Source organism: Bos javanicus, chromosome 2, assembly GCF_032452875.1.
Source record: "Bos javanicus breed banteng chromosome 2, ARS-OSU_banteng_1.0, whole genome shotgun sequence".
NCBI lineage: Eukaryota > Metazoa > Chordata > Mammalia > Artiodactyla > Bovidae > Bos > Bos javanicus.
In genome coordinates this window covers 56,590,048-56,616,429 of record NC_083869.1, presented here as the reverse complement: position 1 = coordinate 56,616,429, position 26,382 = coordinate 56,590,048, and the positions used below count along the sequence as shown (strand labels likewise).

The window sequence follows — 26,382 nt, the reverse complement described above, 5'->3', positions numbered from 1 at the left end:
AAATTCTCCAAGCCAGACTTCAGCAATATGTGACCCGTGAACTTCCAGATGTTCAAGCTGGTTTTAGAAAAGGCAGAGGAACCAGAGACCAAATTGTCAATATCCTCTGGATCATCAAAAAAGAAAGAGAGTTTCAGAAAAACATCTATTTCTGCTTTATTGAGTATGCCAAAGCCTTTGACTGTGTGGATCACAATAAACTGTGGAAAATTCTAAGAGGTGGGAATACCAGACCACCTGACCTGCCTCTTGAGAAACATGTATGCAGGTCAGGAAGCAACAGTTAGAACTGGACATGGAACAACAGACTGGGTCCAAATAGGAAAAGGAGTACGTCAAGGCTGTATATTCTCACCCTGATGATTTAACTTCTATGCAGAGTACATCATGAGAAACGCTGGGCTGGAAGAAGCACAAGCTGGAATCAAGATTGCCAGGAGAAATATCAATAACCTCAGATATGCAGATGACACCATCCTTATGGCAGAAAATGAAGAGGAACTAAAAAGCCTCTTGATGAAGGTGAAAGAGGAGAGTGAAAAAGTTGGCTTAAAACTCAACATTCAGAAAACGAAGATCATGGCATCTGGTCCCATCACTTCATGAGAAATAGATGGGGAAACAGTGGAAACAGTGTGAGACTTCATTTTTTTGGGCTCCAAAATCACTGCAGATGATGACTTCAGCCATGAAATTAAAAGATGCTTACTCCTTGGAAGAAAAGTTATGACCAGCCTAGATAGCATATTGAAAAGCAGAGATATTACTTTGCCAACAAGGGTTCGTCTAGTCAAGCTATGGTTTTTCCAGTGGTCAAGTATGGATGTGAGAGTTGGACTGTGAAGAAGGCTGAGCGCCGAAGAATTGATGCTTTTGAACTGTGGTGTTGGAGAAGACTCTTGAGAGTCCCTTGGACTGCAAGGAGATCCAACCAGTCCATTCTGAAGATCAGCCCTGGGATTTCTTTGGAAGGAATAATGCTGAAGCTGAAACTCCAGTACTTTGGCCACCTCATGCGAAGAGTTGAATCATTGGAAAAGACTCTGATGCTGGGAGGGATTGGGGGCAGGAGGAGAAGGGGACGACAGAGGATGAGATGGCTGGATGGCATCACTGACTCGATGGACGTGAGTCTGAGTGAACTCCAGGAGTTGGTGATGGACAGGGAGGCCTGGTGCACTGCAATTCATGGGGTCGCAAAGAGTCAGACACGACTGAGCGACTAAATTGAACTGAACTGAACTGAAAACTTGATTCAAGGAATTAAGAGCTACACAAAATTATTAGATATTAAATTAGCTACAAAATATATGTTATATCATGACAGATACAGCAAATATTTTATAATAACTATAAATAGAATATAACCTTTAAATTGTGAACTACTATTGAGTATAGTTGTAGCATATAATATTGTATATCAGCAATATTTCAATGAAAAAAATCTCTTTGAATCAACCCAAGTGATCATAAATGGATAAACAGATTGAAAATATTGGGGTATATTCATAATTATAATTCTTCACAGCAAGATACAGGAATGAACACTTGATACAATGAGCCACATAAAAGGATAACCCCAAAATAATTTAGCTGAGTTAAATAAGCCAGACAAAATGAATACAGACTGTATGACTCCCGTTTTATCTAAATACACACTAATCTACAGTGACTGAAAGCAGGTAAGCTGTTATCTGCGGAGACAGGGATGCAGGAAGACATGTGAGGGAGACAATTGCAAAAGGAAATACATTTCTAGGAGTGATAAATATGTTCATTATCTTGAATGTGGTGACGATTTAATCACCTATTCAAATAAAACTGTAAAACCTATCAAACTGTACATTTTAAATGTATACACTTTATTGTATGCCAATTACATTTTGAAAAAGCTTTTAAACCAAACAGGATTCACAGGAATGTGTAAGGTATATACAGAACTGTGATTCTAAGGCTTCCTGGATACCCTGTAACATATACCTGAAGTTTCATACTAGCCATGTGCTATTTAACATTTATTATTACACTGAGCATTCCCTGGAGGCTCAGACAGTAAAGAATCTGCCTACAATGAAGGAGACTCACGTTAGAAAGATCTCCTGGAGAAGGGAATGACTACCCACTCTAGTACTGCCTGGACGGTGGAGCCTGGTGGGCTACAGTATATGGGATCACAGAGTCAGACACGACTGAGTTACTAACACTTTCACTTTTCATTATTATCTAAAGTCACAAACTTTCTATTATTAATTCAATATTTTATTGTTTTCCTCTTTTCTGACAAGAAATGCAGAGAGGTGGCTCAGCGGTAAAGAATCCACCTGGCAATACAGGAGACACCGAAGACGTGGGTTCGATCCTTAGGTAGGAAAGATCCCCTGGAGGAGGAAATGGCAACCCACTCCAGTATTCTTGCCTGAAAAATTCCATGGACAGAGGAGTCTGATGGGCCATAGTCTATGGGGTAGCAAAGAGCTGGACATGACAGAGCAACACAGCATGACAAGAAATACAAGATTTCACAGAACCATTTTTTCGTGTGTTAGAAAATTTCATAGTAGTGTATTTGTTCCCTTCTGTCTCCATTACAGACTGTGTAATTGTTTTAGCCTATATCAATACTAGATATCTAGCATGATGTGTTGAAAAAAGGGACAAAAATTATTTGCTGAGGTTCTATTATGTACTTATACATTGATTAGGTACTCTCATATTTTTATTTATTTTAACACTCTCATTAGATTTCTAAGGACAAAAAATATTATATCTGTTTACAATGAGGAAATGGTAGAGGCCTGAAGAAATCTACTCAGTTCATGAATACTGAAATCAAGAATGGTGCTCTGCTTCTAGTAATCCCAGAACTGTGGCTCTCTTTTTGCAAAGCTGCCTGGTGGTACTGCCGTAACACATTTACCTTCCTATAGGTGGGGAGGGACATCTCATGGTATAACTTTGACAGAATATGTCAATTTTTCTATATATTGAAATTTCCTTACAATGTTAGTCAGTTTTGTATACTAGTAAAGCCTGAAATATTGGATTGCACAGGAGGAAAAGCAGTTTCTACACAAATACAAAATGAAATATATATATATATATATATACAAAGAAAGAAAACTAAGCTCCAAAAGCTCAGGTTTAAGGGAGAAAGGTATTATATCTGGCTAAACCAAATAAAATCTTTGTGACCCTGTGGACTGTAGCCTACCAGGCTTCTCCGTCCATGGGATTTTACAGGGAAGAATACTGGAGTGGGTTGCCATTTCCTTCTCCAGGGGATCTTCCCGACCCAGGGATTGAACCTGGGTCTCCTGCATTGTAGGCAGATGTTTTACCATCTGACCCACCAGGGAAGTCCAAATCAAAACTTATATTTAAAAAAAAATTTCCTTCCATCACTCATTTCTCAAATACTTATCCATGCTAGATTCTGTACTATGTACTGGATATTTTAGGGGATAGAAGATATATGGCTCCTACTCTCAAAATTTAGAATTTGGCAAGATAGATAGTCGACTTCATTAGAACCTTTAAAAATGCAACAACATAGAAGCAGCTCATAAATACATCACAGTGAAAGCTGGTAGAAGGTGAAATCTCCAAAGCTGGTAATCATGTAAGTTAGTCACAGATCAACAATATGAATGTTGTAGTTGTAATTGCTTTTAATCAAACACCATATTAGAATACACAAGTGAGCATACAGTAATGGAGAATGGGAGATACTCAGCAGTTATATAACTAAAAATGCTGCATTCTGTTTCATAGATCATAACCAAACCAGAGAATTTTTGAAGGTTTTAGGAGAGAGCTATACAGCTGATTATCAGAATGCAAAAATAGAACACAAAGCAGAGGGATTAAAGAAAATGAAACTAATTGACCAGAAGAAAGATGTAAAAATTACTTTGCAAACACTTAAACAAAGGACTTTAAATAGTATGTGGTTACTCAATATTTCCATTGAAAATATTTTTAAAAGAAAAAAAAAAGGCTTAATTTGTAGTATGAGGATTTTACCTAGACAAAAATAAATGTTTTTGTTTGTATCATTAGAGATAATAGACATGGCCCTATTAAAATAGGTGAAAACCAGATGACCTCTAATGATCCTTTTCCTTCAAAGATTCTATGATTATCATAACAATATATGCACTCTAGATGAAACAGAGTGGACTTGACATATTCAGCTCCATCCTTTACTGTGTTTTAGAAATGCATTTCATGTTAATTCAGCAACATGGTTAGTGAAAACTTTCCATCTGCCAGTAAGATGCTAAAAAAAAAGAAACTGGTGGATGAATAATTTTATACTATAAGGAAGTAGTAAATTCCAGCTGTGAAAGCTAAAAAGCACAAAAAAAAGCTCTGGAATTCAAGATTGGCTCTGCCAATCTTCCCCCACACCTGATAGTTTTTTAATAATAGTCATACCTTTAGTCAATAGAGTCACATGTAATTACTTTTGTGTTAAGTATTCCAACCCAGACATTTTAGTATGTTCATTTCTTTCATTTGTTTCAGTGCCAACAAATACAGCATCCTGTGCCAAGACTTAACAGTATCTTCCAAAAAAAGAATCTGGATGGTTCATGCCCAGTGGTTAATTACAAAATTTCACAAAATAAGAAAAAATACTTTCTTATACTGAATTTCAAAAAAAACTGAAGGCAAAGCACAACTTAAATAACCCTCACTTCTACACAGTGAAAATTTTTTGAGAGAATTCTAAGAGTATTTGCTCATTAGCATGAGCAAATATTCTCTTCTCAATAATCATACAATCTATTTAACTGATGCTAATAATACTCTTACAATATTTTCAAAACTTTCATCATGCAAGTAAAGGTATTTCACACTGTGCTTAATCTCAACATTTTGAACTTCATATTATCAGTTAATCAAGAGGAGGACAATATTTTCAAATGTGTGACATGCATGGCATGGCTGGCAAGCTGTGGATCATGCACCAAATGGTTTAAGCAGTGTATAAGTAGGATGTTGATGGGACCAGATGCTATGATCTTAGTTTTCTAAATGTGGAGCTTTAAGTCAACATTTTCACTCTCCTCTTTCACTTTCAAGAGGCCCTTTAGTTCTTCTACATTTTCTGCCATAAGGGTGGTGTTATCTGCATATCTGAGGTTATTGGTATTTCTCCCGGCAATCTTGATCCTAGCTTGTGCTTCTTCCAGCCCAGCATTTCTCATGATGTACTCTGCATATAAGTTACATAAGCAGAGTGACAATATATAGCCTTGATGTACTCCGTTCTTGATTTGGAACCAGTCCATTGTTCCACGTCCAGTTCTAACTGTTGCTTCCTGACCTGCATAAAGATTTCTCAAGAGGCAGGTCAGGTGGTCTGGTATTCTCACACCTTTCAGAATTTTCCACAGTTTATTGTGATCCACACAGTCAAAGGTTTTGGCATAGTCAATAAAGCAGAAATAGATGATTTTATGGAACTCTCTTGCTTTTTCGATGATCCATCCTATGTTGGCAATTTGGTCCCTGGTTCCTCTGCCTTTTCTAAAACCACCGTGAACATCTGGAAGTTCTCGGTTCACTTATTGCTGAGGCCTGGCTTGGAAAATTTTGAGTATTACTTACTAACATGTGAGATGAGTGCAATTGTGCAGTAGATCCCCTGAAGAAGGGAATGGCAACCCACTCAAGTATTGTTGCCTGGAGAATTCCATGGACAGAGGAGCCTGGGGGTCTACAGTCTATGGGGTCATAAAGAATCGGATATGACTGAGCAACTAACACAACACACACACATTCATTTATGTACAGTGTAATCAGATATAGGCTTCCCAAGTGGCTTAATTGTAAAGAATCTTCCTGCCAAGACAGGAGATTCAGGAGAAGTAGGTTTGATCCTTGCCTGGGATCAAACCTGGCAAGGAAGGTTTGATCTTCTAGGGGAGAAAAACAGCAACCTACTCCGGTATTCTTGCCTAGAAAATTCATGGACAGAGGAGCCTGGTGGGCTACAGCCCATGCTGTTGCAAAGAGTCTGACACGACTGAGGGCAGAGTACAGCATATAACAAATACACATGGTAGAAAACAAAACTAAATACTGACTGAAAATAAAAATAATAGAATATTCTCTTTGGAAATTGCCAGCCCAAAGCATATGAGAACTTTACAAACTAAAAGAAGTACATATTTTTTGTTTTAAAGGTAGTAAAAGGAGGCAAATTTTTAAAGTTCTGCATTTCATATTTATTTTTTAAGAAAGCACCTAATACTTCCTATGTACTGCTATACATCTGCAACTAGGGTTTGTGTGTGTATATGTGTGTTATTTTAAGAAAGCACCTAATACTTCCTATGTACTGCTATACATCTGCAACTAGGGTTTGTGTGTGTGTATGTGTGTTATTTAAGTCAAATGTAGTTGGTCAAGGATAAGGGGAGCAGTATGATAAAGATGAACTTTTTCAAGCAAAAATATCACAGAATGCTAAATTTGTGATTCAGTTTCTTTAAAAAAAATTGACTGTTTCAACCCAGATATTAAAATAAACCTGTAGTTCCTCTCCTTTACAAATTCAACTGTAGCCTTACTAACAAAAAGCTATTTTAGGTCTCCTTGCTTTTATTTCAGATCAATTCAGAGTCTGGAATATTTGGTAGGTCTCCTGACTTATTGTATGGACTCCTTTCTAGCTTTCTGCAATAAAAATTAAATCTTACAGCTTCCTCTTATTGAGAGGAAAATAATAAAGCATCACCAAATAGTTTCACATTCTTTTGTTTCAGAGACAATCAGTGCATAAAAATTACTGCAGATAGTTCATAAAAAAAAGACTAAATGTATTCCACTTAGACTATTTAATGATTCACATGTAATTCATTCATTTATTTGTACAAAAGCTAGAAGACAATTTCCTGGCCCCATTCCTGCAGACAGGCTCTTCCTCAAGGGCTCTATTGGAAGCACCATTTTTATCTTTGGGAGATGCCAAGCTTTGAGGAGAAACATCTAGCATCAAGTGTATAACACAGTCAACAAAACTCAGGAAGGGCTGATTTAATGACATTAAAATTGGGTGTATATACATCACTGCTGATTGTACAATAGATAGCTAGTGGAAAGCTCTGTATAACCCAGGGACCCCAGCCTGGTATTCTGTGATGACCTAGAGCAGTGGGATGGGGATCAGGGTGGGAGGGAGGCTCAAGAGGGAAGGTATACATACATATATATGTATATAGTTACAGTGATTTGTGATGTTGTATGGCAGAAACCAATACAACACTGTAAAGCAACTATCCTCCAATTAAAAATAATAAAAATAAAATGAAAAAGTGGTAATAGCTAAATAGATAAGCATGAGGTAGTCTCCCTGGCTCCTGACATGACCTGGAGATTTGCAGGATCATGTGTGTCTGAGAAGATCTTAGGTCAAGAGTTTTTATATACAGCAGAAATTTATGAGGTTGTAGCTCACCCAAGAATGGAGTCATAGAGAAAAATAGCCGAACCCACACTTAGGCAATGCCAAGGACAGGAGCCTGGCGGGCTACAGTATATGAGGTTGCAAAGAGTCGGCCACAACTTAGTGACTGAGCACACACACACTTAAGCAAAGAGTAGAGAGACCAGCACTCCACAGCATGAGTTAGTTACAGTAGAAGAACTCATCAAGTAGCAGAGACCAAAAGGGGTCCCAGAGAATATGAGGATTAGAGGCCTTTCTCCTCACGACCTGCTAACATAAACATTCAAAGTCCACCCTTCCAAATAACTAAGAGATATCATAATGCTACATATCTGAAAATTTAAAATCGGTCTCCCATCAGCCTGCTTTGGCAATCAACCCCCTCATCCCACCCCTTGCACAAAAGTCACAGCCACTAGCAGGGTAGAGGCACTGGATGATATTCAGATCATTTGTTACTAATCAGAATACATAAATTTGTAACCTATATTTAAATTCAGGAAACATGAATTAAAACAGTAACAGATGTCTTAACCAAACATATTAACATATAAGTGTGGATTGTTTCCCAAGAGACAGAACTTAGTGTATCATCCTTTCTTGCATATGTGAACAAAGGTATTTCCCCCTAGATGATCTTGAAATCATGGAACTAACATTTACTAAATGTCATTCTAAGTAGAATTAATAAAAATTTTGAAAATAACTAAATTCCCAAGTCACTAAACTCAAATACCATGACTTTTTTTACTACAATCATCAGTATCAGGGCTTTCCTCTTCAGTCTCATTCCCAGTCCTCCATCCTAAGTATAACATTTAGTCTAATATTGCCTATAGGATTAACAGCTTCCTGCCTCTAGGCCCTGTCACATCTGCTTTTAATGAACTTTCATGCAAGGTGACAATTAGAGCAACTGTGAAGAGAACTGAAACTTTGAGGGGTTTATAGCACAGTTTGAATAAAGTTTTTTGTACTTTGCTGCTGTTGGTGCTGCTGCTAAGTTGATTCAGTCATGTCGACTCTGTGCAACCCCATAGACGGCAGCCCACCAGGTTCCTCTGTCCCTGAGATTCTCCAGGCAAGAATACTGGAGTGGGTTGCCATTTCTTTCTCCAATGCATGCATGCATGCATGCTAAGTTGCTTCAGTCGTGTCCGACTCTGTACGACCCTCTGGGCAGCAGCCCATCAGGCTTCTCTGTCCGTGGAATTCTCTAGGCAAGAATACTGGAGTGGGTTGCCATTTCCTTCTCCACTTTTGTACTTTATTTGCCAACAAATCTGTAATAATTGAAATATGTAGAAATTATCTTTATATGGAAATATATTATTCACATGAACACACTATACTACTAGAATACCTTAAGCCTCAAATTAATATAGAAAGTGTAATACCCTCTTTTATAAACTTTTCAGTTCAGTTCAGTTCAGTCCCTGAGTCGTGTCAAACTCTTTGCGACCCCATGAACTACAGCACGCCAGGCCCCCCTGTCTATCACCAACTCCCGGAGTTTACCCAAACCCATGTCCATTGAGTCAGTGATGCCATCCAACCATCTCATCCTCTGTCGTCCCCTTCTCCTCTGGTCCTCAATCGTTCCCAGCATCAGGGTCTTTTCAAATGAGTCAGCTCTCCGCATCAGGTGGCCAAAGTATTGGAGTTTCAGCTTCAACATCAGTCCTTCAATACTATAAACTATTAGGTACATATTAATAAATGAATACTAACATGGTAAATTTTTAAAAATACATGCAAATGATATATGACTACTTCAGGACAAGGGGAGGAAGGGAAAGGGGAAGTATAGAGATGGGCATAAGTTGTTATTGTGGGATTTGGATGTTTTAAGAGACAGCTTAGGCCAAATGTTAAAATGTATTAAAAATGGTACATGGTATATAACTGTATAACTTTTTGTACAAGTCTGTATGTTTGGAATAGCTTATAATTTAACATGTACTTTCTTTAACTTAAAATGTCTTTTTTTTTTCTTTATTCTCACAGCATGAGGACCTTATTCAAATTTCCTCAACAAACATTAAAGGGAAAATAAAAGCAAGCACTGACAAATTCTGTCTTTTAGTTTGAGTGTGTTCAGTGTCATGTTCGAAATCCAGGCTGTGGAAAGTACAAGGCTACTATGGGAAAGCCAAATTCCTCTCACAAGCCCCAGCTAGTGTGATTATAACAAATTCATTAATAAATATAATTAACCAAGCAGCAGGTTGGTTATATATCAAGATGGCTCAAATGCAGCAAAGGACTCTGAACCAACGTGAAAGCAAGACTCTCTTTGATGACACAGAATTTTAAGTAAGGTAAAAAGATGTAGGAGACAAGAGAAGAAAGTAGGAAAGGCAAGTGCCAGCACAAAGAGCTGATTCCAGAGAGTGGAGTGGTGAGTACAGAATTGACCAGGAAATCTCACACAGAAAACTGTTTCCTAGGGTTCTAGGAAACACAGATTCTAAACTATAGATCAGGAAGATAGAACATAATGGAAAGACATATTTTGATATCATCTTATCAGAGTCAAATTGTACAAACGTTTCAACTCAGATGACAGAGCAGAAGTATGAATCTAGTACAGATCTGTCAAATCCCGAAATCTGTACTTAAAGGGAAAATGGCAGGCAGGAGGTGGAGGAAGTTTGAAACTAAGATTCCGAATGAAAACCCCAGCACTGCCACAATTGGAATAATCCACTTGTTGTGGTCAGGGTTTCAAATGTGGCATTGATCTAATGTTGTAATACACAGTGAAATAGCCTTCCAAGAGTCTAGTAAAAGTGTGTATATCTACACACTTATTTTAAAAGATTTGTTTACCTTTGGGCATAGAGTGAGGAAAGAATAAATAACTTAGGGCAAAAAGAAGTAATTTTATAACTATTAGCAACTCACAGAATAAAGTTACCACTACAATATTCCCTTGGTACCCAAAAGGGATTAGTAACCCTACAGATACCAAAATCCATGGTATCTGTCCCTCATACAAAATGGCTTAGGACAGTCAGCCCTCCATATCTGCTAGTGTGGAACCTGAGGATAAGATGGACCCACTGCGTTTGCTATGACTGTGAAGGTAATATATATATAAATCTATCTTTACACAGAAATACACTTAAAAAATGTTTAAAAAATATTTTTCATTTTAAATCCAAATGTGCCAAATGTAGCTTTCATGGATTTAAATTTAACCATCTCAAAAACTAGGTGTACAAGATGGGAAACTATATAGTTAATTTAATTTTTAAATTTAAAATCTCACCATGACTAGTGTGTACTGGAAAAGACTCTTAAACTATTAATATATTGAATCTACATGTATTCAAAGTGATTCAAAATCTGTTTATGCTAATATAGAAATGATTACCATATAATTTTTATACATATTGAATATTAGTTGTTAAATTTGCAAGTACTCAAGATCTCAAAAATTACACTGGGTTGAATTCAATAGATATGTAGTATTTTGGTAAATATACTAAAAGCCAAATAATTTTTAAAATATTTATACATTACTGGTTATTTATTTCCCTATTTAACATGTATACATTGTTTACTTGTATGTGTGCTTCTATACTGTTCTTATTTACAGTTAAAAGCAAAAAAATCCAAACTGTTTAATTTAGGTCAAGTTAGAACAAACTATAATACTGGAACTTTGGAACGGACAGAAGCCAATTAGATATAAAACTATAGATAAATACAAATATTGGTGTTGAAAAATAAGATGTAAGGGCTAGGTGATCTTCAAGAGTGAAATAGAATCTCCCCCTAAACTAAGCACAGGGCTAAGAAAATACAGAAAGCAATTGCAATAAAAACTGGTTGCATATGGAGGTGTTGCAACATTTCCTTAATGGCACTTATTGCAAGCCTATGATTCATTCTGCTAGGCCACTTGATATGCAATAGTGAAGCTCATCCCTACTTAGAGGCAAGGTGCATTCTCTCCCACAAGAAACATGTAACTCAAATTCAAGTAAAAAGGCCTTGGCATGATAGGGTTAATCTTTAAGGAGTGACACATTTCTTTCTGACTCAATAAAGCATCAAAAATGAACTATCCCACCAGGGTGTTAACAGAATTAGTAAAAATACATTGCCTTTCTATATGTATTGAAGACAAAAGAAGGGAAAAGTTGGTCTTTTAGCTCCTTGTAAAATAAGGATTGACAAATGCCCTGCTAAAATATGATGAAGTTTCTTTTAATTAAAATAGCACCTGTCCACAATAACATTTTAGAGTGGGTTTAAGACAAATTAAATGGTAATCCTTCTTCAATCTATCTTCTTCTTCCTGTGTGTATGCAAGTATTTTTATACTGGTCTAGAACTTAAAGCAATAATTGTGGCTAGGAGAATTCTATATAAATTTATAACAGAAAATATTTAAATATCTTTTTATTTATATAGAAAAAATGAGGTGGATTCATGCTATGTTCATAGAGCAGATGCTTTCATGTAAAATAACTTTGCATTCAAGTTCCCTGTCTACCATTTGTTAGCTCTGCAATTTGAAGCAAGTTACTCCTGGCTCTCATTTTTCTCATCCATTAAATAGGGATAATAAAGACTTTAAATGAAGTAATCACTGCAAAGCTCTGAACACATTTCTTGGGCCATACGATGGACATCACATAAATAATAGGCATTATGATGATGATTAATAATTATCAGTTTGAATACTATACTGTTCCAAAACAGTTAAATCACATCAAAGTGAGGAACAAGAATAAAATTTTAAAAAATTCACTCAGTAAATTATTCAGATAGGTAATATAAGTCACTATTTCATGTTCGTTTGGTAAACAAAAATACAAAATACAACAGAGTAAAATAGCCAGTAATGTAAACTAGTCTGCAAAGTAGTCTGCAAAATTGATAACTGTTATAGACAAACTGGTGATGGATGTAGTTTGAGGCCATGTGAATTGATTAGGAAGACCAATTCCACATAAGTGATGAATGGTGGTTTTATGATACTATAAAATGAATAAGCCACAGTGGTTGCATGTCCTGAAGACACAGGAGACAATATTAAATAACAACAACAACAACAACTCTTAAAGATACAATATTGCTTGTGATTATCCATGCAGCTCATGAGTTTTTTTCAATATAATGAAACTTCAAAGAACCTAAAGGTTTTTCATTATGTTGATTTCTCCCAGAAGAGTGAAAGAGTAAGGTGGGATCTAGACGATACATTTAAGACACTTTTATCTTAGAAGCCTGGAAGTTCTTTCTTTAGTTTAGACAAAATTTGTCTTTTCTATTCAATTACTATATTAAATGCTTTTTTGTCTCCCTCAAAATGCAAAGTTTTTTGGATTCACCTAAAGTGATTAGCCTCAATTAATATTTACTAGATGTTGATAAAAATGAGTTACACATAACAATAACTTTCATTTTCTGTTTCACATTTTCAAGATAGAATAAAATGCTTTAAATAAAATGAATACATATTTATTTCTGCAATGTTAATAAGCAATAATAAATTGTAAATAAAACAACTGACTTTAAGTGAAAATATTAATGTTTCAGAAACATGCTATCTTAAGTGATTGCTGTCACCTACTGAAACAAGAAAATGCTTTTATTGTCTTTTTTCTTCCCCCCACCCGACCATGTTTAAGAATGAACAATAATCATTGGATAAAAGGACAATTATATGACATTTAAGGAGGAAAGTGAAGTCTAGAACAAGAAGATGAAGAAGGCAATGGCACCCCACTCCAGTACTCTTGCCTGGAAAATCCCATGGACAGAGGAGCCTGGTGGGCTGCAGTCCATGGGGTCGCTAGGAGTCGGACACAACTGAAGCGACTTAGCAGCAGCAACAGCAGCATGCTAACATAAGATGATAGTTCTATCTTACCTTTTAGATCTACCTTTTAAGAAAGTTTTGATTGATGCTGAAACAATACTTACCCTTTTGCCTTAACCCTCCATGCTTTTTAGAAAATGGCTAACCTGAGGTTACTGACTCTGAGAACACAGGGATAAAACTTTTAGGGACTCTTTGATGCCACAGTTGTATCCAGAATTGTGTTCAAATTTGCCTCACTCTGGTCATTTCAGATGATGAGATAAATACAATAAGTAAGATCCGTGGTCACAAAACACTCACCACAGTTAGCCTCATCTGATGCGTCTGCACAGTCCGGATCCTCATCACAAACCCACAGCTTGGAAATGCAATGTTTTGTAGTTTTACACTGGAAGTAGTCTGGAGAACAGCTGTTTTCAGCTTAAAAGGAAAGCATCTATTAAAATGCAGCTTTGACAAGAATAGATGTTTTAATTTTTAAAAAAGTAAATAAATTTTAAGTTAATCAATTGAAAATGTATCTTCTCTTAATTAATAAGCCCCTGATGGTGATAAGTTTTAACTTTTAATTATCTGCAATGTATTCCTTTATCTAATCCAGTAGAAATAAATAAAACATATTTCTTCAATGATGCATTTGATAAAAATAAGAGTTTTCAAAATCACCCCACCCTTGATTAAATACCTTGAAACTAAATTTAAAAAATAATTCAGGTTTTTTCAAAATATGTTTTTTCAGATAAATTTAAGAATTTACACACATTTTTATAAATAGGAAGACATAAATCAGAAGATATTAGTGAATGAGAGAATAAAAAGCATAGAATTTATTAAAACCTCTAGTTGTGATGAGGTTTTGAGAGATGAGGTGAACATCTGACTGAAACTATAAACTGCTTCACAAATCTTCGTCAGTTTAATAGATCCGCTCCTAGAATGGCTGACCATAAAGAACTGGCACTGACTTTATTCTGAATGCACCATCTTAATCAAATTGCTGGATGACTGAACATTATTTACTGATAAAAGTTTTAGAGGAATAAAATAAAACTTCAGCAAGACAGAAATGTTGACAGCAGTTCTGCTGAAAGCTTGAACTTGACAGCTGCCCTATGGTTCAGATCCTGTGTGTCCATGTGTCCATGCCTGCCTGCCTATGGGCACATATGCATATGATGTAAACTGTTCTGCCTTCCATTTTATGATTATTTATTTTTCATGAGATATTGAAATAAGAGGTGAACAGAAGTAAAAATATTTTACTATTGTTTTTTGAAGTACCACGTTAAGATATTTTAGGAGGAGCATTATTTAGTTTCTAATAAGTAATTTTGTTCAGATATTTTGCCCAGATTTTTGTTTCTTTTCATACACTCAGTATGTTATTACTAGGAAAAAAGCAATCTCTAATAAAAATGGTGTTGATTTCAAGTAACTAATTAAATCAACAGAAGAAAATTACATGTAGCTACTTAATAAGGTAAAATATCATTTTTAAAAAAACACTATAATCACTGATAATTTGTTTTTGTTGCTTCTCTTAAGGATGATGTGGATGAATGCATGTTTCTTTGTGTTTGTCATAATTTCCAGGTAGCTTTTTAGTAAAGATCCACCCATTTAAACTTTCTATTTGGTTTTATATAGCATTTCTTAAATAATCCATCCCTATAGATATCTATGTGGAATTATTTTCCCATCATTGCAGTTATATTTTCTACACAGTATATATTTATGATGAACAATAGTAATTTTTAGAGCAATTTCAGTTGAAAGACATAAGACAGAGCAATTAGAGGTGACTTACGACAGTCCTTTTCATCTTCCTCATCCCCACAGTCATCTTGCCCATTACATCTGAGGTTTACTGGGATGCATTTCTGGTTCTTGGTACACTTGAACTGACCTGAGAGGCAGACATGTGTGTCTAGAAGATAAAAAGAATGAAAAATGTGCGTTAAAGTCTGTATCTGAATTTAAACCGGTGCAAACATAATCAGTTAAGATTTCAATTTATGTTCAGTAGCTATGAATATAATCACCTACCACAGTTGAGTTCATCAGAATTGTCCCCACAGTCATTCTCTCCATCACAGATGAAAGCAGGCAGAGCACAGAGCCCAGTTCCACACTGAAATCGGCCAGGCTGACATTTAAATTCGGCTACAAGAGGAAACATAACAGGTATCATGGAATGACAACCTTAGCTCATGAGTCTTATAACAGAGCTTTTCTGGCATTCAACAGAAAATCTAGATAGATAGATAGATCGATCCATAATATATATACATACATATATATATATTATATTACTATATTATACATATCCTACAGCACAATATGACTGTCTCATAGCCAAATAGCTATCAGATTCAGAAGGGCAGTTAAGCTTTGATCAACTCAGGTGGCCTCCAGATTGCATTTTATAAACTAACAGTAAGAACAAAGATATTAACAACATATAAATGTAAATATATATATGTTATTGAAAAACATTTAAATATCTCATTTCAAAGACATGGTATTAGGAGGTTAAGTGGCAGAACATAATTTACTGTAAAATTTTTAAAAGTTATTTCAATATCCCTTAAAAAATTACTTCTCTTTGATTGCTTTACTGCCTATAATGTGTTAACAGAGGAACATCTGTCCTCAATACATATTCCCTAGCATTATTTAAAGCAAATGCTTTCTATAACTACATATTTTAAATAAGAATGGTTGATATTTATTCCTATAATCTTACTAATACTTATAAATATATTGTTTATAACTATAAGATATAACTAGTAAAGAACAATATAACTAGTAAAGATTTTTATATATAATACATATGTTTTTATAATAAACATCTTCGAAAGGATAAAGCAGTTTTTGCTATATTCTTTGGTTTTATATAAGCAAGAACAACAACAAAGTAGGAACTACTGAATATCTAGTTTGTGTGAGGCACTGGGCTAGGATCTTTCTCACATACAGTTACTAATTGAATTTCATCATAACCTTGTCACCTTGGCATTACCCTAGTAGCTCAGACAAGGAATCTGCCTGCAATGCTGGAGATCCGGGTTTGATCCCTGGTTTGGGAAGATCCCCAGGAGAAGCAGATGGCTACCCACTCCAGTATTCTTGCCTAGGAAATCCCATGGACAGAGAACCCTGGCAGGCTACAGTCCATGGGTTGCAAAGAGTCGGACATGGCTGAGTGACTAACACTTTCTCATCCTGACATCACCATGTTCATTCTATAAATGAGGGAAGTAAGTCTCAAGATACTAATAATTCACCCAAGAATATACAAGTTTCAAGTGCCAGAGGTGAAGTTTAAATCCATATCTGACTCTGAAGTCTTCTCACAGACTATGTTGCTTTACAATAAACACTTATCTTTTGACTGATAATCTTTATGTATGTTAATAATCACTGACTTTGAGATTAATAATATGCTGTTTATTAGTTCAAATCAGTCAATCAAATGTTCATAAATTATATTTAGAACTTTCTTTGGAAAATAAATTATGCCATTGTAAATAATTAAATTCTTCTTAACATTAAAAAAAATCTCTTAATATATGCATGGCTTCCATAGAAGCAAGTTCTTAAAGTGTGGGAAGTCATTTACCTTCAGTTTACAACATTTATTAATTAATCACACTAATGTTTAAACTGGGTGATGCTTAATTTTCTCTAAACGTGCATTTCCTCTATTTCCTGTTGCTTCATATATGAATTCCTTAAATATTTATTTGCCCATAATTGCTGTTGTATTTTTCTTTATTTTATAACTTTTTGGTGTATGATAGCAATTTTTAGACAAATTTCAGTTCATAGCCATAAGTAAGACAAGACAGAACATTTTGAAGTAATTTATGACAGTCCTTTCCATCTTCTTCAGTCTCACAATTATCTTGCCCATTATAAATGAGGCTGTCCAAAACCTTTCCATAAGTTGGGTTTAACTCTTAAAGGAGTTTCACTGTCTGTTAAATAACTGAGAAGCCTATGTGACCTTTAAATTGGTCTTTAGAATGATCCTTGATATTTTGGACTACTATAGGATGTATAACTACAAACTTATGATGCCAGAGAATTCTTGATGCCTCACTTTAACTTCATTTACATAAATAATATTATTGAAGTTTGAAAGTATGTGAACCTGTAATCAAGTTTCTCTGCTTTTTCCGGTGAAATTATCAGTATTGTCAGTGGTTCTTAATATCTGCAAATTTTGATAATGTGGCTACTCAGAAATGAATCCTATTAATAAGCATGCCACAGACTCGTGTATATCATTTTCCATCCCACCATGGCTCTCAAAATACAGTGTCATGCCTACAGATGTTCTGTGCTGTTAACCTGTCAACTCTAAGTAATAGATCATTTACTAAAAGATCAGAGAGATAATATCACCAATAAAAACGTAGTATTGGTATTTAACCAGGGTAAGGATCATACAGAGACTCTTAGATACTAGATGTCTCTTCAGTTCCTCTTGAAAGACATTAAAGTTATATTTGTTCACCAAATATTCTGAAAGTGGATAAATATAAAAAGTTTGTTATACTAAATATGTAGTTTATTTTTCATATCAGTATGTCTACAACATGAAATCTCAGTCAAGATTAAAATAAGAGTTCAGAAGTTGTAAATATTTCAGAAGGGGTGCTATTGATTTAATCTGCAGGTCATTATGGGATAATTCTTTAAAAAACACTTCAGTAAAACTGGCCTGGAAAGGTCACCTTAATATGAGAACTAAACTAACTAATAATTGTGTATTTCTGCAAATTACAAAAATAAGTTGTATTTATTTTACTATAACACAGGAGAGTTTACTTTATTGTGAGAACATTAATACATTTCAATATGTAAATCTCAATCTCAACCATAATTTCTTATTCCTTATTCTTGATTCTTTTTAATTCAATAACTTAAGAAAGTGATTCATACATAATTGTGTACCTATGCCTCACAGATACTTCTCTTCATATGTTGTCCATCATAGTGAAAACAAAAGCTATATTTTAAAAAATCAAAGGGTAATTAACTTTTCAGAAAAAGAAAAATAATAATAGAAAAACAATGACTTTTTTCCTTCTCATTGAATATATTATTTTATGCTTTTTTCCTTCTCACTAAAAATATTATTACTGCTTGCCCACACATAAATGAAATATATGACAAAATCTTCAAATGTTTGATACACTTGGTAGTGACCAGAGAGATGTAATATAGCTCATTTAAGTAAACATCTAGAGGTCTGAACTTCAAAACAGTTTTGAAATTATTTGCTGGTGAGTTCTATATCAGAAAATATCTAGCTTTCACTAAGACAATGCATTGTCTTTCTTTAGTGCAGGGATGTTGATCTTGAATTCAACTGTCAAGTCCAAATCATGGCAACAATCCACTGAGATGCTGAGCGAATTATCATGATTGACTGCAAGCATCTTCAACTTGACAGGTCAGTATTAGAGTGGCCTGTGGAGTGAACTATAAAAGGCTATCAAGGGAAAGTCTCCTGATTGTCTGTTAAAAGGTTTTATTTTAAAAATAAAAGTTTTTAAAAGACTTTATTAAAAAGTCTTTTAATAAAAAGTCTATTAAGAGACTTTATTAAAAAGTCTCTTGATTGTCTATCTTAGGTTACCAAGGGAAAGGGAAGTTGCTCAGTCATGTCCGACTCTTTGCGACCCCATGGACTGCAGCCTACCAGGCCCCTCTTTCCATGGGATTTTCCAGGCAAGAGTACTGGAGTGGGGTGCCACCACCTTCTCCAATGAATGAGTCTACCTATTTGTAAAAATGTGGCTGATGAAAACAGTGCAATCACTAAGGTATCACACTGTGAGAGTTCAGTTGTCAAGAGGGAGCAACTCAAAGGACATCACACAATCTATAAACCAGCTGGAAGGAGTCATCCAGACTTTGCCCTGCCTAACCCTTTCTGGGTGATGATTAGACAAGTCCTCATAGATGATACACTGTGCGCAGAAGTGCTGATCAAAATCAGGTTTGGCATGGTACGCGACTGTATTGATGGTTTGAGTCACGTCACTGTCTGGCTTGGGCTTTCTAATAAGGATCTGGCCCCCACCGGCAGCGACAAGCTTAATAAGGTTGTCCTTTGGATGGTTACCAAAGATAGATATAAATAAACAAAAAGCACCTAACCAAGCCAGGAGCTTCTCTGGTGGCTCAGAGTGTAAAACATCTGCTTGCAATGAGGGAGACCTGGGTTCCATTCCTGGGTCAGGAAGATCCCCTGGATAAGGAAATGGCAACCCACTCCAGTACTCTTGCCTGGAAAATCCCACGGACAGAGAAGCCTGGTAAGCTACAGTCCATGGGGTTGCAAAGAGTCAGACAGGACGGAACGACTTCACTTCACTTAACCAAGCCAAATGTCAAGATATAATTGATAGCCACTTTAAGGCAACTATTGAGAGCACTATAAATTGCCTAAGAGCCAACTAATGACTTATACTGGAAAAATCTGACTTTTACAGACTTTTCAGTATTTTTAATACTGACAGGAAAGTTGAAGGGCTGTAGCCTTTAAAAGCAAGATTTCAGTCATTGAGTGGCATGCTGAAAACCTGCCCATTTTTGTTTCTAACTTAATGATATATCAAGTCAAAATCATGATGATTTTTCCTTTGTTGATCATTACATGAAGAGTTTAGTTATTCCACAAGTAAAAAAAAATCAAGAAAGTGAACACTAACACAAATTGCTGAGGTGTCACTGTAAATGTAATAGTGATCAGAGACATACACAAGATAATGCCAGAATTTTTGCTGTATTTTTAACTGGCAACATATAAAACCTTTCTATTCCAAGTTTGCAAAACTATCAGAAGCCAAAACTTATGATCTTGCTTCTGTTTTCCAGGTGGGGGAATTTAAGCTCTAAATTCTAAATTCCTACATCGGCCAGTGTACTCACGGCAGTCGTCTGGTTCATCAGATCCATCACCACAGTCATCCACGGTGTCACATTTCCACCAGAACGGAATACATTTATCAGTTTTGCAGCGAAACTTTGAGAAAAAGAAAAAATAAAGATTATAGAACTCAACTCATATATAATGGATATTTTAAAAACTCACCAGGACACAGCAGCCTAGCCTACCTTCCTGCTGCAAACATGAATGTAGTAGTCTTAGAGCATTCCACCATAGGAGTAATCGTACAGCAAGAGCAAAATGACCAGTGAGGACAGCACTCTGTTCAAGAAAACCTCCTGAGATTTCCTGAACACAGACATGTTCAAGAATTTACATATTGTCTATGGATCCTTTTCACCACTACAACAGTTTAGTAGCTCCTACAGTGACCATGTGATTCACAAAGCCTAAAATAGCTATTTTCTGACCCTCTACAGAAAAAGTTTACTGAACACTGAATATGGCTAAAAATCATCAGAGATGTCAGGAAGAGGTATTGAGTTGAATTCATTTTGCTAATTTGAATTAATTTAACTAATTTAATTTAGCAAATTTAATTAATTTGAAACGTTGTTCCTATTAACTTCTCACTGGCCAACTATACACAGTGACCAAGAAAACTCAGCCAATTTATTCCTTAGTGATCTCAGACCGCAACCTTGTCCTTTTGTCAGCAACATTCAGTTACAGTATATACTCATAAGATAGAAAGAACTAAAGAAAATCACATTTTCCATATAGAAAGTACATGCATCATAAATAGTTGCCATGAAAAAAGTCAATACACTTAGTAGATTTATTCTAGCACTTCAGATTTTTCCTTCTTCTGAAATTTGAAAACATTAAGATATTTTCTAAAATTTATTCCTTTTCAAAAAGAAAACAAATTCTATTGTAATTCCCATGTGAGTAACTAAAGTAAGGTGGCATTTATCTTAGCATGTTGCATGCCAGACAGATTTGTAACACAGAAATATATAAGCTAGGTTCAATTTTCTCTAATGAAAATGGATTACCAAGCTAAAGTTTGCTCATTTTAAATACTGTTACTATCTTTAAGTAAGGCAGAATTTGATGCAAGCCTTTACTGAAACTGTCTGGATATTCTGGAGCTGAAGCGTATATATATATATATATGTAAAGAATCTACTTGCAATGCAAGAGACCTGGGTTCAATCCCTAGATTGGGAAGATCCCTTTGAAAGGGGAATGGCAGTCCACTCCTGTATTCTTGCCTGGAGAATCCTGTGGACAGAGGAGCCTGATTGGCTATAGTCCATGGGATGGCAAAGAGTTAGACACAACTGAGTGATTACCACACACATACATATATTATTAATATATATTAATAAAAGAGTAATCGCCCCCACCCAGTGGCAATATAAGAGAGAACAGAGCACTGAATTCAAGTGAAAATCTCCCAGTTCAACTGTTTCCCATATTTACTTAGCCTGTGGTCATGTTTCTTGTGGTTTTCATAAACTACCAGAGGAAGAATGTTACTATTATACATAATGACTGCTGGAGATATAAGGCTAACTCCAAAACCAATTGCCGTGAACAGTAAACATTTCCAGTCATTGCAGTATATCAAAGTACATTAGTAAGATGATTTCAAGTCTCCTGAGTATATTTCAAGCCCCTCTAATCAAGATTTAAAAAATACTTAAATGCATTTTTTAATTTTACTAAATATTTCTGGTTTAAATAAACATCCACTGTTGGAATGATGTACAACATGATGATTGTGCTCGCCACTTCATTTTTAATAAGGACATAAAAAGGTTTTGAGTTAAGGGAAGGCTAGGCTAAAATATATTTATTATTATTTCTTATGCTAAACTACATCATTTTATTCATTAGTCTCAGAGGAAGATTTCTTCTATTTTGTGTCTGGGTGTTTTTTTTTTCATATTTAAATATAGTTACTTTAAAAAGATAAATGATAAATATAAATACAAAACATTCTTCATGGCAAATGCTCTTCAAGACTAATATCTTCATAAAATAAATTGCAGAATGCCAATTATGCACAAGAATAAGCTATAAAAAATCTAAATGTTCCTACTAAAATGGATACATGGATAAAATGTAATTACTGCATGTAGTGAAATTTACTCAAAATAGGAACTGTCTCCACTAAAAATAAGTAAATTCATTTAAATTTATTAAAAATGTTCTAATTAAAAAGATTTAAATATAATATTTAAAGTGATTTATACTAGAAGAATGGGACCTAATTTTGATTTTTTTATCAGATTTTCATATGTTCATTTTCAATCCTAACAGAATTCTTAATGGTGTGATTTACCTATTTTATTTTTTTAAATCAATGATACTTGGGCATGTGTAAGTGGCTGCAGCCACTCAATGATGACAAATCAAAATCCCTTAGTAAGATACATATCAAAATGCTTAAAGATATGATTCTGAAGTACACAAATTATCTGCTTCATTTGAAAATCTACCTCACTAAATATGGTGTTTTTATGAATTGATTTTTATGCAAGAAGTATACAGTATATCTTGTTTTCCTCCCTTTATATCAGAAAAGAATCAATGATAAAATGACTGTGTAAACCACAAGACTTATAGGGACAGCCACTCATTGACAGTGCAGCTGAAATGTTACTCTTCATTAACTTTTTTCTTAAAAAATGAAGCAAAGTGATAACTGTTTTATTCAGGAAGTACTGAAAACAAAGATATCGGATCCATGATGTTCTGTTGTCACTGTTCTGCCTTGCTATAGTTTTTTTTTTATTTTAATTCATGGAAAACTCTATTGGGAGTATTTGAAAAATTATAAATATTTCAGTCATATAACGACTGATGCCAAATTGAGAAGTAATTTAGTTATATGAATAATACTTTTCTAGGTTCATTTATGTTTTCATTGAACTGACTAATCAGACTTTTTGCCATTGAGTATATATAATTCTAGGCTTTACTATCTTAGTAATTTGAATGTCACCACCTCAATGGACACGAGTTTGATCAAGCTCCAGGAGTTTGTGATGGACAGGGAAGCCTGGGGTGCTGCAGTCCATGGAGTCACAAAGAGTCGGACACGGTTGAGCGACTGAACTGAACTGAATTTGAAACATCTTACTCCTTTTCTGACTATAGCAAAGCTCAGGTTTTACTACATATGTTTTGCTGTTGAAGATTTTCATCTGTGTGTCAAGCATCCTTTGGCTTTATTTTCAGCTGGGTAAGAAGGCTCACCACATTGTAAGTGGCTTAGACAGGCGTCATTCCTAAGTCACCTACAACCTCAGTGTTGGGCCTCAATAGAGGGACTCTGATCAGCTCCAAATCAAGAGAATAGAGGTTATTTCAGAAGAATCCAGACGTTAAACTGAAAATGTGTCTAAATTAAGCAAAATTAACAAAACTTATAATTTTTTTCTTTAAAGATATGACTTCTCTCATATTTTACCTCTAGGTTGCTTATTTTATCTCTCATTGTGACAAATTTCTAGTTTTATAAAAGTATTGAACTTTGCTTATATAAGATTATAATTAAAGTGACCCTTTTTGCAAATAAAACAGAGACTGTGACATATGTTTTCAACTAGACATCAGACCCTCCTGATGGCAGCTCACACTAACTGCACACATACTCAAGTATAATCCAGTTGCACCGTAGGGCTAAGGTAAGAACAACAACACTTACTTTTCCCATGTAATCTTTATAACCCATGCCTGGAAATATCATCATTCCCATTTAGAAGATGAAAAACCTGAGTCTTCAAGAAGTTAAGTATCAAAGCCAAGATATTAAATAACTCAGCTTACTTAAAGCAGTCAGGGTTATCATCATATTGAGTCTGGCTTCAGAGTCTGCCCCCTTAACCACTCTACATACTGCTGAGAGGTTCGATCTTTTCTCTTGTGTAGTTCTTTAATGGGTGATCCTCATAGTCATAACTTAAGAGGCAAGTTGAGCTAGGATTAGCTTCTCTCTTTGAAAATAGACACACCTTAAGAGAAATTCAGTCTTTTGCCATAATGTCACTGCCACTGCTAGAATTGGAAAACAAACACATGCAAAAGACAGAATCCTAAGAATAAATTTAGTCACTCTTAAAAGGAAATCACATGATTTTTTTGACAATTTTATCTTAAACAAGATAGTTACTCAAATATTAAAATCAAATGTTATAATGTCATATGACTTTTCTTCAAATTTTGGAAGTAAAATAGCTAAGTCTACGTAACTGCCATTAAGTAGAAAACATAACTTCTGAAATATACTGAAAATTATTACATTTTGAAGAGAAAGATTTCAGAAGGAAACTATTTAGATCATATAATTTTTAAATAAAAATATCTAGAAAATACTATAAAAACTATCTTTTCCATACCACTTAACTCTGTGGAATGAGACAGGGGTAGAGATGGTGATAGAGAACAGGTTACCTAGGAATTTTGTTTTCTTATCCTTAACCGTATGTCTCAATCACCCTGGCATCTTGGAATAGGTCAAATCTCTTCTGATGATTCTGCTGTGAGTGGACATTCTCCTATATTCACTCATGATTTGCATAGTTATTCTATGTAGGTCAGTGTAAGAATGGTCTCCATGTTTGTTTTGTCTTCCAATTGAACCCTATTTGTATTTCCTAAAGTCCCATTTTAACAATTTGCATCAAATTGTTTTTCCCTTACTCTGTGGCCCTCTCTATAATGTATGAAATATTTATCTGATGTTATACCAAACCAAAAAAAATGATGTTTCAAAAATGGTTTAAGTAAACAAAACTCAGGCAGAACCTTTATAACAATTTGCTCATACAGGCCATGAACTAATTTCTAGAAGTCCACTCACCTGACTGGCTGTGCAGTTGGATAAGCAAGTCCTGTTATCAGCTGCAAGATAGAAGTTGGTGGGACATGCGCAGGTGTGACTCTTTCCAGGGGCTAAAAGGCACAGATGACTGCAACCTCCATTATTTATCGTACAGAGGTGTTTGAAGACTACAAGTAAGAAAGAAACAAAAAAAAACATGATAATCAAGATTAATAACATAATATGCAATTAGAAATAAGACATTTGAGCTTCATAACATGTATTTGAATAGAATGTCATAATCAAGAACTCATCAATATTATAAATATAATTTTATTTTGCTACAAACTCTACTCATTATCCTATGACATTATTTTACCATTAAATAATTTTAAAAATGCATTTCTACTATAGTGAGTATCTTAGTAGGAAAAAAGTGTCCATCAGAAAAATAAACAGAGACTGGAAGTATTTTGGATGATTGTATACATAGGATTAGAAATATAAATGTAAAATAAAATAATGAAATGATGATCTATATCTGAGAGTACAGTAGCTCTCTTTTCCAAGCCAAATTTATGTTTTCAGCAAAATAATCAAAACTTTATTCCATATGGCCTGATAAAATTCCTACTAGACATATGCTTGATACATTTCTCATTTTTGGATCCCCAGAACTACTTAAATATAGTTTCTTTCACCTAGCACTCAAGAAACTGGAATCCTATAACCATTTTATAAATATATGATTTCAATAATGCAGTATTCACTTCTCCAGCTATATGTACTCATGTCATTTAGCTTAATATGATTTCAACAAATCAACATTCCTTGCAGTTTTATTGATCTTGAAACCATATCCCTTAACAGCAGCTTTTGATATCAGATGAATTCATTCTATACAATTATTCTACGCAATGAAATCTAATAATCTTTCTCAAAAATAAATTTACTCTTAACCCTAAAGGAAACAAAAATGGAATGTTACTAAAAGATGTTGATGCATTTATGGAAATCATGGAAAGAATAATTACCATCAGGTTGTCTATAAGAATGATACACCTGGATATCTGTGATGGCATGCCATGAGTTAATCAGTGAGAGTCTGTCTGCTCCCGAGGTTTTATGGGCACGGCTGAGTGACTTGGTTTTCCCATCAGTCCAGTAGATGTAGTCTTCAAACAATGTTAGTGCAATCACCCCTGGAATATCTTGATTAGGGACTGTAATAGGAGATGGTAAGATTAATGTTCAGTCTTGGAAGACTGCCAGTTAAAATATTCAATACTACATGGGCTGACAGATACAACTGCGACAGAACTTCACGTGAATAATTG

At 34.9% G+C, this 26,382-nt stretch overlaps 1 protein-coding gene across 1 annotated transcript in view; it reads right to left on the bottom strand.

Moving 5' to 3' along the window:
- Window positions 1-26,382, bottom strand: part of LRP1B (LDL receptor related protein 1B) — a 315,317-nt gene that overhangs the window by 224,637 nt on the left and 64,298 nt on the right. Inside the window, exons 14-19 of the mRNA XM_061438859.1 lie at window positions 26,080-26,268; window positions 25,085-25,233; window positions 20,250-20,343; window positions 15,348-15,464; window positions 15,109-15,228; window positions 13,602-13,721 (exon numbers count right to left, since the gene is read on the bottom strand). Of these exons, the coding sequence (XP_061294843.1) occupies window positions 13,602-13,721; window positions 15,109-15,228; window positions 15,348-15,464; window positions 20,250-20,343; window positions 25,085-25,233; window positions 26,080-26,268 (789 nt within the window). The remainder of the gene's footprint in view (window positions 1-13,601; window positions 13,722-15,108; window positions 15,229-15,347; window positions 15,465-20,249; window positions 20,344-25,084; window positions 25,234-26,079; window positions 26,269-26,382) is intronic.